This window comes from Micromesistius poutassou, assembly GCF_964030765.1.
Source record: "Micromesistius poutassou genome assembly, chromosome: 3".
Taxonomy (NCBI): domain Eukaryota; kingdom Metazoa; phylum Chordata; class Actinopteri; order Gadiformes; family Gadidae; genus Micromesistius; species Micromesistius poutassou.
In genome coordinates, this window is record NC_140273.1 from 7,965,071 (window position 1) to 7,977,369 (window position 12,299).

Genomic DNA, 12,299 nt, shown 5'->3' on the forward strand with positions numbered 1-12,299 from the left:
GATGCTCCATTTCTGTTTCCCTGGCGATGGCAGCCAGGTGGTCCAGCGCAGTGTTTCTCTCTGCGTGAGACCGTGTGACCCTCTCACCTCACCGCCGGCAGGTATTCGGCGCGGCGGTGGGACTTCTCGTGGTTAAACGCGACTACTCGCTCACCTCGCTAGGTTAAGCTAAGGTCTCAGGGCCCTGTGGATGCTGCTAAAAATACACTTTGTCACAAACACACAACCAAAACCATGACACACAGACAAACATAACCATGACACACACACACACACACACACACACACACACACACACACAACCATGAAAAACACACATACACACGTGTTTTTGCCATGACCATAACACACACATAACCATTACCACAACTGTGTCACTCACCCCCAAAATCATAAAGTGCAATGATAGTTCCTTCCTACTAGGCAGCCCCTTAACAACCAAGGTCTCATGATAACCAGCATTGGGTTACCTTCTCTGGTTCAAACCGCTGCTCTGCAGAGTTATGGGGCGTGAGATTCATGTTATGTAAGGCCACCGTCTATGTCTCTGTCTCGGCGTACTACAAAGCACGTTAGGGTAACACAACATGCTAGCACATAACACCTGTACCTGTACACATGCACATACAGCGCGGGGCTCTTCTTAAAAAGAGGACGGAGAGGGAATCAAATACAAAACAAAACCCCTTCCAAACAACAGACCTCCAAGCCCGCGGCCCCAGGCCTCGCGACGTTACCCTGCGAGACGCTGAAGGTGCTTTCCACACAGCCGAGGGCAGAGGGAGCGCAGGCAGGGACTTGAACACTAGGTAAGGCACAGTGTGTATGTTCAGCGCTGGCACCGTACCACCAGGGGAACCACAAACACCTCACACATACCCTCCTGGGAGATGCACCCCTCAGCCAATCGGAGGCCCTTGACTCCATGCATATACAGACATGCCATGCCCCATTCCCCACCTCCTGGGTGGCCAGATGTGTCCGCTTAGTGTTGTCTCCGCAGCGGCTGCACGTGCCTGTTGGCACCCAGTGGGTTGGGCTGTGTGTTGTGTGTGTATGTGTGCATGCATGTGTGTTTGCGTGATCTGTGTTTGTGTTTTTTTGTATATGTGTTACTTTCTGTCTGTATGCATGCATCACATGCATGCGACACGCATTCCAGGTCAGTTTTTTATCATCCAATTTACCTACCATGTTTGCCACATCACATGAACTCCCTAGTGTGTGTGTGTGTGTGTGTGTGTGTGTGTGTGAGATTGAGTGTGTCTATCTGTGATTTTCGCCCACACAGAGACGTCCCTGTTGGTGGACTAGAGGGTCCCTGTGTGGAGCGAGCCCCCCAGGACAGAGCAGCCCACAGCAGCTGGACTCCTGACTGAGAAGCCCTCTTCTCCAGAGAGGATTCAATAAGACCTGGGAGAAGCAGCATGTACTATTCTGACAAATGTACCGATTGTAAGTGGCTTTTGATAAAAGGGTCTTCTAAATGCCCTAAATGTATGCACTCTGGGACAGGCCTTGCACTGTCTGTACAACTCTGCTGTACTGTCTGTGAGGTTTTATTACGCATGTCCTAAGTATGGGGACACACACGCCACAAACGTGGTGTTATTTCAAGATGTGTACTGTGTTTTAGTTCAATTAAATTACTTGATTTGTTCATGTAAAATCGCCCTTCAGTCGGTTTCCAGTTGGTTTAAAATTAGTGTAGTTATGATGTTTATTAAAGATAAACGTTCTCCTTGTCTTGTGGCCTCGTCTCCCAGACAAACATGTAATGCCTGCCAATATAATCCATTATAAGTGCTTGATTGTTAGTTCCATGATTAACAGCCAGAAAGAAAATGTTGGATTTGGCTTTTCCTTGTATCTGAAAAGCATTAAAAAAAGCAAACCAAGTAAGCAATGTTCAGCCCTGCTAGCCGAAAAATAATATTAATATGGTCTTTTGAAGATTTAATATCTCTGCTCTTTATCCCAGACAAGATTGCTATTAACAGAAGACCAGTGTTTTTTTTAATACATTTAATAGTGCACTGTGATTAACCTGTACAGAAATAATATTAATAAAAAAGATAAAACATTTGTTCATTTCTGTAACATAGAGCTTAACATTTACAATAAAATAAGATGGTATGATACAAAAACAAAACATTTATCTGAGGTATAAATACATTTACTTTAAATTAACTGTCATTGTCATGCGTTACGCTATTTTGGCTGCGAGTGTTATCAATGTACATGATATGAACAATGGCTTAGTAAATTAATCACACAACGCACAAACTGGAAGGGGTGACGCCTCGGACTGGAATACACACATCAATTACAGGATGAAGGTTGTTATGAGGATTTAAATACTTCATGTGAACACTGACAAACATGACACGAGAAACAAGCTTACGCATAGATCCAATGTTCCTTCTTTTTCAAAACCAAAACTAACATTCCCAGTGCCCTCTCTTCCTTACAGTAAAACCTGTAAACCTGACACCTTTATAAAAGGACAGTCTCCCCGTGTGACCTGCCTTGTTCTTTCTTTAAACGGCCAGCGTGAGGTCTCCTTTGCAAGTTAACAGTGCATTCGGCTTTTTGTCTTTTCCATATTCCCTACGAACAAACTAACGAAGGAATCGTTGTTTTGCGTGTGATTATTTCTGTCTACAAACTACTTGAAATACGTGTGATTTGCCTGTGATTATAACATCTGTGAGTTCATGTTCCTCACATGGTTATCATTGGTAACGCTGTGTTCTCTTTTCCAACATCTTCTATATTCTATATTCAATATTCTATATTCTATATTCGGTTTCTCCACGATTGGTCCCTCAGAACTTGTGGTCTAGTTTGCGTTTTCCTGATTGAGTGGACGCAACTTTTGATTTGGCAAACATCAGGGCCCTCATTCACAAATATTTCTGTGACAATTATGACTGAAACACAACAGACGAAAGACAAATGTAAGCTTTTGAGCTGCTCAAATCGTGTTTTTTTTTGTGAATTTGCATGTGCAGATTACAACTGATTGCCCCTTGGCAAATAAGGTCCATTCTTAAAACATTGCTTGTTATTGGTGAACCAGCCACCAATACTTTGTTTTCAATCTAACCACCTGCCGTCATCTAGCAACATCCTCTCAATATTCTACATCCCATAATGGGCATCGGCAACAAATGTGTGCCACCTCTCTTCACATCAATTGATCATTGATGTACGGTCTCTCTCTCGCTCTCTCTCTCTCTCTCTCTAATATATGCTTTGCTGAAACAGAAGGGACGTATGGAACACAAGACAAGACACACAGATATTGTGGACAGTTTCAGAGTACTGTATCTACATGCTATACTGCACCGGGAAGACAGTGCAAGGAAAAGAAAATATAAATTCATATATATGTACGTGTATCCATTTGGCGACTTGAAACATATGCCTCAACAAACTCAATCATGAGCACGCTCGCTCCCACACCCACACACATAAGATGATAAAATATCCCCCCTTTGCTTCTCAGAAGCAATAGCGCCCTTTGGTCAAAAGTTTGAACCCTCACTTCCGGTGTCCGTGAGGTCATATCCTGCGGCCCACGTTGATTCGAATTTCTTTCCCTCCAAGAAATATATCCGTCCTCCTCGGAACTTCCAACTGTATGAGTTCTTGAGAAGTTCCAAGATGAATCGTCCCCGGAAAAAGCCAATGTCTTTTGACACACAGACAAATAAGTCCTTCAGTCCAAACGACATGGATTGTCCTTTAAATATTCATATATATCGAGACTTGGATTCCTAATTTTCACTCATAGGTAGGAGACCCTTGGTGAAGGCTGGATGGGCCCAGGGGCGTGGCCTCCAGAGCGTCCAGGGCTTTGAGGCAGGCCATGTGGAGGGAAGGGATCTGGGCTCCTGTTCTACTTGTCCATCGGTACGGTGAAGGAGTCACGTATTCTAACCACTTCTGCTGCACACAGGTGTCCGTACAGCTTGTTGTACCACTCTGGGAATCGACCCCTGGACCATACGAAACAGAGAGAGAGAGAGAGAGAGAGAGAGAGAGAGAGAGAGAGAGAGAGAGAGAGAGAGAGAGAGAGAGAGTGTGAGTTAGTCGAGGTACACATTTACGTTATAATGAGCCGTAAAATATCAATTTTCTCCTATCTATTTTCTATCGTCTTGAGCAAAACCATCGCAACAGACACAAAGTTCTCGAAAAAACCTGAAAGTATTTTCTGTGAGAACAACGGATTCATTAGTGGTCTCCTCTCTCCGTGACGACGCCGCCTCACCTGCAGTCGGTCCTGGAGATGTGTGTGAGGCGTGACTTGTTGTTTCCGCAGGGCTCGATGAAGTAGCGCGACGTCAGCACGTTGGCGCGCACACCCAGCGCCGGCGCTCCCTGGTGGTCCACGGAGGTGCACACCAGGGCACACGCGCCCTTCGGTAGGTTCGTCACCCACGTCCTGCAGGGGGGGAGGAGGGAGGAGAGGTGGCAGTGTTAATAATACATAATCACATAGGATGAATGTGAAGACAGATAGATAGACAGAGGGATAGACAGAGGGATAGACAGGGATAGACAGAGGGATAGACAGAGGGATAGACAGACAGACAGAATAGACAGAGGGATAGACAGATACAGACAGAGGGATAGACAGACAGACAGAATAGACAGAGGGATAGACAGATATAGACAGAGGGATAGACAGAGGGATAGACAGATATAGACAGAGAGATAGACAAGGATAGACAGAGAGATAGACAGGGATAGACAGAGGGATAGACAGATATAGACAGAGAGATAGACAAGGATAGACAGAGAGATAGACAGGGATAGACAGGGATAGACAGAGGGATAGACAGAGAGATAGACAGTGATAGACAGAGGGATAGACAGAGGGATAGACAGACAGACAGAATAGACAGAGGGATAGACAGATATAGACAGAGAGATAGACAGGGATAGACAGAGGGATAGACAGATATAGACAGAGGGATAGACAGATATAGACAGAGGGATAGACAGACAGACAGAATAGACAGAGAGAGAGAGAGAGAGAGAGAGAGAGAGAGAGAGAGAGAGCAAGAGACAGTGAGGGCGATCGACTGCTCTGACCTGAGCACCAGGTGGTCCGTGGTGGGGTGGGGGGCCATGCTGGCCCGGACGTACTGGTACACCTCCGTCCTCTCGTCCAGGGTCTCCAGCACCCGGCTCTCCACCAGGTCCTCATCCCAGCGGCCCTGCTCCCGCAGCACCCTGGTCAGCACCTCCTCGGGCCCCGCCGGCACCTCCAGGGTCACCTTCCAGAGCCGCAGGGGGGAGCCGTCGTGCACCTGGCCGGGAAGGGGGGGAGAGCGTGAGTTAGGGTGGGTACGGTGTGAAGGTTGCTGCCGAAGCACTACTGTTTGTTTATTTACTCATCTCACTTTATCCACAATGCAGGGAGATGTCATTAAGGAGCGGGCTAGGGTTCAGAGGTCTTGGGGGGTGAACCCAGCGTGGAACACGCTAGCTAGCCACTGAGTCCTGACGGACAGACAGCGCTCCAAGTCAACACTGAGTGAATGCATTCACGCAGGAAACTTGAACGCAACGAACACTCGATTTAATTTTGAGTGGTTTAGGGGAGACTCTTAGGATCCAATGCCACATGCAGGGAGGAGCGTCTAATGGCTAACGGTGAGTTGATAGAACTTAAGACTTAAGATGTATTGTCACCACAAACATAAAGGCTTTGAGTTTGATATTGTACAGGATTCAATTGGTTTGTTCCAGTGAACTCTAAAGTATGTTAGATTAGGGTGTATGCAGGCTAAGACACCTGGCTAATTCAGCTGACTGGTTCTTCCTGTGCGTTGATAGAAAACATTTCTCTCTCTGGTTATTGGTGTTATGGTGTCTATCTCTCTGTCTCTGTCTCTGTCTCTCTCTCTCTCTCTCTCTAAGCTAGTGGGAGCTATGAATTCACCCAGGGGCCCCTTGACATCTGACACACAGGAAATGGGCGGTCCAGATTGACTGCATGTACGTAAGCCAGAGAGAGAGAGAGTGAAAGAGAGAAAGATAGAGGAGGGGAGGTCGTGAGAGTGAGTGGGGAGATATAAAGAGAGAGTGGGGGAGAGAGAGAAAGAGGGGGGAGGTTAAGGCATGGAGAGCTGGCGATATGATTGACCGTCTTGTGTCATTCTGGGATGGAAAGCAGAGCTGGAGCTGGGAATGGGAAGCGCAGCGCCAGGAGCGTTTCACAATCACACGTATGGTCTTCCTCTACAGGAAACCCTCTCCCACAGTATAGAGAGAGAGAGAGAGAGAGAGAGAGAGAGAGAGAGAGAGAGAGAGAGAGAGAGAGAGAGAGAGAGAGAGAGAGAGAGAGAGAGAGAGAGAGAGAGAGAGAGAGAGAGAGAGAGAGAGAGAGAGAGAGAGAGAGAGACCGGCAGCAGAGACTGAGCGCACAGGAAACAGAAAAGGGTGTAGTTTTGTCCATTACACAACCAATAAGGGTTGTCACGGTGAGAACAAAGTGCTCCACAGTTTCAGTGTGAGATTGTGTTTGTGCACGTATTCTGGGAGTTCTGACGCACTTCAACCGCTTTGATGCAACGCTGAAGTGAGCAGAGTCGACTGATTATAAAGACAACAGAGAGAGAGAGGGTGGGAGACCGAGGGCAAGAGGGAGAGCGTGTGAGAGAGAGAGTAAGCATTAGAACGGGAAGGGGGGGTGAGAGAGCGAGTACGATAGAAAAGGAGCAAGGGGGAGAGGAAGAGAGAGAGAGAGAGAGAGAGAGAGAGAGAGAGAGAGAGAGAGAGAGAGAGAGAGAGAGAGAGAGAGAGAGAGAGAGAGAGAGAGAGAGAGAGAGAGAGAGACCGAGACAGAGAGACAGAGACAGAGAGAGACAGAGACAGAGACAGAGACACAGAGACAGAGAAACAGAGACAGAGAGAGACAGAGACAGAGACAGAGAGAGACAGAGACAGAGACAGAGACACAGAGACAGAGAAACAGAGACAGAGAGAGAGAGAGAGAGAGACAGAGACAGAGAAACAGAGACAGAGAAACAGAGACAGACACAGAGAGAAACACAGTAACCACAACAGTACAACAAGTCCAACCCCTTGGCGCGCTCACCTTCTTGTAGGCCAGCTCGGCCTGCTCCGGGGTGGAAAAGCTGTCGTAACCCTTGAACTTGTCCTTGGCGTCCTTGAGCAGGGCGTCCAGGCTGTGCTGCAGGTAGGACCGGTAGCCCCCCGGCCCGTCCTCGGCCCCGCCCAGCTCCTCCAGCCTGCGGGGCAGCAGGGCCTGCTCCACGTACGAGTCCCTGCATCGGCCCATCTCCTCTGGGATCTGAGGGCGTGATGGGGGGGTGGAGAGAGAGGGGTCAGACCTGGGGGGGGGTCAGGGACAACACCGTGTCCCCGTCTGCCTGGGGTCAGGGCTATCTGTTGTCTTGCCGTGTTAATTGTTGTTAACTGTCCTGACATTAAAGTTTTCAATTGGCTGAGAAATCCCAGCACGTCTGTCTGTCTGTCTGTCTGTCTGTCCGTTCAGGTCAGCGGGTTTGTTATTAACCCTCTCCCGGGCAAGATCACGGTCGGGACTCGAGAGGCCATCGACCGAATCCCCACACAGGAGCGAGCTATCGAGCCGCCGCAGATAGTTATCTCCATGGCTGGAGACAGATGTCTCCCTGACAAGCCAACAGCGTTGCCTGATAAGCCGGTTCCTTCCTCCAGCATCACCGCTGCCTTAAACTGATTTCCCCCCCCTGAGCTATGGGATGCTGCGCTTGGGTTTGACTGACTTTGTGTAAAAAAAAAAAAAAAAACGTGAAGCACAAATACAAAACGCACCCTGTTTTCGTTGCCGTTTATCAAGCCAAGAAAATTGAATTAAAAGAGAGGAAATTACGACCCGGACATCCCAAGTATGTCTCCTCGCATCACATGGTATCGTAAATTGAATCAGGAGATTGCAATTAGGTAGAAAATGTAATGAACTAAGAGCCCAGCAGTATGTCAGGTTGTCGTTTTGTCCTTAAGCACATGCTTCTGCAATGGGTCACCAGACATGGCACAGGTGTTGTATAATTGTGTGTGTGTTTGGGGGGGTGTGTACACGATAAACACAGTTACACAACAGGTGAGAAGAAGTTTCTTGGATATTTTACAATCAACTAACCTAGCAGCTATTTCAATATAAACCGTAAGCTCAACGACTCAATGTGAACATAACGCTCTGAATCCCTCGCCCGTTCGCACACGCTACATGTTAGCCCCATTGGGCAGGGGACAGGCTACTTAACACAGAGTGCCTACTGACCCGGAACAGCTTCCTGCACTCCTGGATCATGTGGGCGAGGCCGTGGGTGGCGGCCAGGTTCTCGTTCAGGTCTCGCTGGTCGGGCTTCCCCAGGGTCGGCTTCCTGTTCATCACCCTTTGACCCCAGGAAGGGCAAGGTAAGGAGAGATAACAGAACGGAACACATTAGGACCAATGCAGAGAGAGAGTACTTATATCACAGGAGCAAGACAGAGAGACAGTGCTTATATCACAGGACCAAGACAGAGAGACAATACTAATATCATAGGGCCGAGACAGAAGGAAAGAAAGAAAGGTTCCACAACCACTGTATCTCGCCTGTCTCGTCTGTCGGATTCAACACATGCTATCTATTGTGAGCATGACTAGGACATGTGAAGAGGGTCATGTTATGCATTGATTTATATTCTCTCTCTCTCTCTCTCTTCTCTCTCTCTCTCTCAAGATGTGCTCTCTTCCTTTCCCCCAGCGCACTGTTCTTCCCCCACCAACAGTATCCTGCTCTTTTGTTTCTTTACTTTGACCTTTTCCTGTTTTCAAAATGTTAAGTCCCTTTTACCTACACACACACACACACACACACACACACACACACACGTAAACACACACACACAAACTCACAAACACACACGCACGCCGTGCACACACATATGCCCACGCACACACAAACACACCACAAACACATGCACACACACACACACACACACACACTCACAGTCTCACACACCGGTCCCCGACCCAGACACCGCCCCCCAGCCCTCTCACCGAGGCGAGGAGCTCTCCTTGCGGCGCAACGTGTTGAGGTGGAAGAGCGAGGGCGCCAGGCACACGGCCAGGTTGGTGGGCGTCATCTGGTTCTCGCCCACGCTGGCCGTCACGTCGCTCAGCAGGCACAGCAGCGTGTGCAACGCGTCGCGGCTCTCGTCGGGCAACAGCAGCACCGCCGCGCGCACCGCCTGCAGACGCAGCTCCTTCGGCATGTCTGGGGGAGGGGGGGGGGGGGGGGGGTCGGTGGTGGAGGTACAAGGGGTGAGTTACGATGTTCGTCAAGGACGACGTCAAGGTTCAGATACTCGCGTTCTGGCTCTGTAACGCAGAGCCAGGATGGCGGATAACGTGTCTGATGGTTTGCTAGCTCGCGTGTTAAAAAGGCGAGCTGGCTGACTCTAGAGCGAGGTCTTGTGTATGGCGTTTCGATTTCCTTTCTTTGTCATTCGCGCTCACCGTACCGCAACTAAACTGTTGCTTTTAAGCGTTTTCCTCAACAAAAGTTGTATTTTCTTATATATGGATCCTTCTGTTAACTAACTGTACACATTACCCTCCTAGTACTAGTATGAGTATGGCACCGACTGAGGACTTGAACTCATTTGACAGAACAATGCGGGCGCTACAGTGTGGGCCTGGATGGATGGGGCCAGGCGCTATGACATCACCACACAGGCATTTCCTGCGCCGCTGCTGTTTGTTTTCCTGCTAAGTGTTTCGTAAGCGGCCCTCCGCAAGCAGCTCTGGAATATCACCAACATGGGTGTTCTTTCACTGTGCTCAACGCACATGTCTGACGTTGACGGTACGAGGTTAGGGAACAGACGGAAGATTGGGTTGTGTTTATACATACACAATCATTGAGTGTGTGTGTGTGTGGTTGTGTGTTTTCCAGTTTAGTATGGTGTTTGGGATGGTGTCGGACAGTTAGCTGAAACCTCTCGGGGCATTTCTTTACAAAGATGGTGAGATGTCCCCACAAGGTAGTCTATAAACAAGTGTGTGTGTGTGTGTGTGTGTGTGTGTGTGTGTGTGTGTGTGTGTGTCCTTACATTGGTAGATCTGCAGGAAGGTCTCGGACAGTTTGCTGGTGAGCAGGGGTTCCGGGAGGTCCCGGAAGTACTGCTTAAGCATGTCTGCAACGTCGTAAGCCGATTGGCCCTCGTAGCTGACTCCTCCCCCGTCTGCGCCGCACGCTTCGTTCATCTGCCTCAAGGCTTGGATACGAGATTTAACGCCCGACTTCCGGAAGAGACCCACCTGGTTAGGGATAGAGAGAGAGACGACAAGAGCGGAACAAACCGCTTAAAAATCGGAAAAAGCTTCGGTAATGTAATGAGAAGATGATGACATCTCCTCATGTAAAACAACACATCTTGTTTTGGCAACTGTGAGGCCCTGACCCCGTGATGTATTTTTACCAGAACATTCCGACATTGTATGTCAACACAGTTACATCACAAGCGAACAAACTGTTCATGCTGGTATTTATAAGTCCATCTCCCCCCTCCTCCTCCCCCCTGCTCGTGGGCATTCTCCCCTGCCCCCCTGAAGGTTAAGCATGACCTAATGGAGTGGCCTTTCTCGGCTTCACAACACCACCACGCGGTTGGTGGGTCGGCGGGGGGGGGGGGGGTCATTGTGGCTGGTGGGGACAGGGAACGCCCCCCCCCCCAGTGTTGGGCGCTGAGAGACAGAGACTCCTTGTCCTCTCGCCGCTCTGTATGGGAGACACGCGGGCCGTGGACGCTCGCATTCCTCCCCCCATGCCCTCTCTTATTTTATGCACTTTGCTCCGTGTTGAAATAGACTGTTCTTGTCTTTCTTTTTTATTCACAGCCCCGGCCTTATGTCACGCCATGAAAGATGGTATTGTCTCGGGCGTGCATGAAATAATAAATAGAAACTCGCTTCAGCAACGTACAGATCTAGTTGATCTGAGATCTACTGTGTCTGCGACACTTGTTTTAAATATAGGCTTCAGTGGCCATAAGTGTCCCTAGACATCCCATCCCTGATGGAATGACTTACTTATCTGTGTGTGCGTGTTTTATATGTTTGTGTGTGTGTGTGTTTGTACTGTGCGTGTGTGTGTGTGTGTGTGTGTGTGTTTGTGTGTATGTGTACTGTGTATGTGTGTGTGTGTGTGTGTGTGTGTGTACTGTGTATGTGTGTGTGTGTGTGTGTACGTATGTGTGTGCGTGTGTGTTACCTGGTCCAGACAGTGGTTGCGGAGGTAGCGCATGGCCTGCTGGATGCCCTGAGGGAGCGGCTGTCCGGACCGCTGGACGTTGACTTGCAGAGGAACCCCGAACACGTTCTTGTCCTTGTAGTCACGCACCTTGACCCGCTTCATAAACTTAGGCACCGCCCTGCAACACACACACACACACACACACACACACACGTAAGTCTCCTGCTATACGGCCCATTGACCAATAGAAACGGCCGTTAAGATTTATGTGAAGTGGTTCCACAGGTGACTAGTTATGCAACTGTGATCTGTACGTTGATCTCCCAGGACACACATACACACATGCGCACTATCACACACATGAGCACACACACTCACACCCTAACCCTGCTGTGTCCCATAATGTGCCCCGGGCCCCGGGACAGCCGGCAGCAGTGTGACTGGATAGGCTCATGTTGTGCATTTAGCCGTGGTTGTTTGTAAATGCACATGTGACATGCTCGTCTGTGTGTGTGTAGTAGTTTTGTGTTGGCCCAGGCGTACATGTTTTGTACGCCTGTATGTTTGACGTGTGTGTGTGTACATTCAAATGTAAGTGTGTATGTATGGTGTGTGTGTGTGTGTGTACATTCACATGTGTGTGTGTGTGTGTAATGGATGCATCCAGAGGCAGCGTTCTGTCTCTCACTGTCACCACGTTTACGAGGGGAAGAGTAAACACCAGCTCTCAGGACAATAGAGAAGGGGGGGGGGGTGGAGGGGGGTGGAGCGCACCACCTCAGGGTGTTAAAGGAGGAGGGAGCCGCTGCTTTTATACATCCGCTCCGTGTTTGTCTCAACCACCCCACAACCAATAATACAACCCTGTGTGTGTGTGTCTCTGTGTGTTAAAACAGATGGTCCAAGGCTGAGTTTGGCTTCCCCTTACGACCGGTGGCATAATCAGGTACGCCTGTGTGTGCGTGTTTAATGTGTATGCGTGGGTGTGTGTGTTGGTACAACATCTGGTCCCTCTCTCTCTCTACATAT

At 49.0% G+C, this 12,299-nt stretch overlaps 1 protein-coding gene across 3 annotated transcripts in view; it reads right to left on the reverse strand.

Moving 5' to 3' along the window:
* Window positions 1–2,010: 2,010 nt before the first annotated feature.
* dlc1 (DLC1 Rho GTPase activating protein) overlaps window positions 2,011–12,299 on the reverse strand; it is a 92,587-nt gene continuing 82,298 nt past the window's right edge. For all 3 annotated transcript variants that reach the window (XM_084465675.1, XM_084465676.1, XM_084465677.1), the window contains 8 exons: window positions 11,289–11,448; window positions 10,129–10,336; window positions 9,074–9,290; window positions 8,309–8,423; window positions 7,118–7,333; window positions 5,107–5,324; window positions 4,280–4,453; window positions 2,011–4,004 (listed from right to left, as the gene is read on the reverse strand). In XM_084465675.1, coding sequence (XP_084321801.1) covers window positions 3,905–4,004; window positions 4,280–4,453; window positions 5,107–5,324; window positions 7,118–7,333; window positions 8,309–8,423; window positions 9,074–9,290; window positions 10,129–10,336; window positions 11,289–11,448 — 1,408 coding nt within the window. In that variant the 3' untranslated portion in view covers window positions 2,011–3,904. The remainder of the gene's footprint in view (window positions 4,005–4,279; window positions 4,454–5,106; window positions 5,325–7,117; window positions 7,334–8,308; window positions 8,424–9,073; window positions 9,291–10,128; window positions 10,337–11,288; window positions 11,449–12,299) is intronic.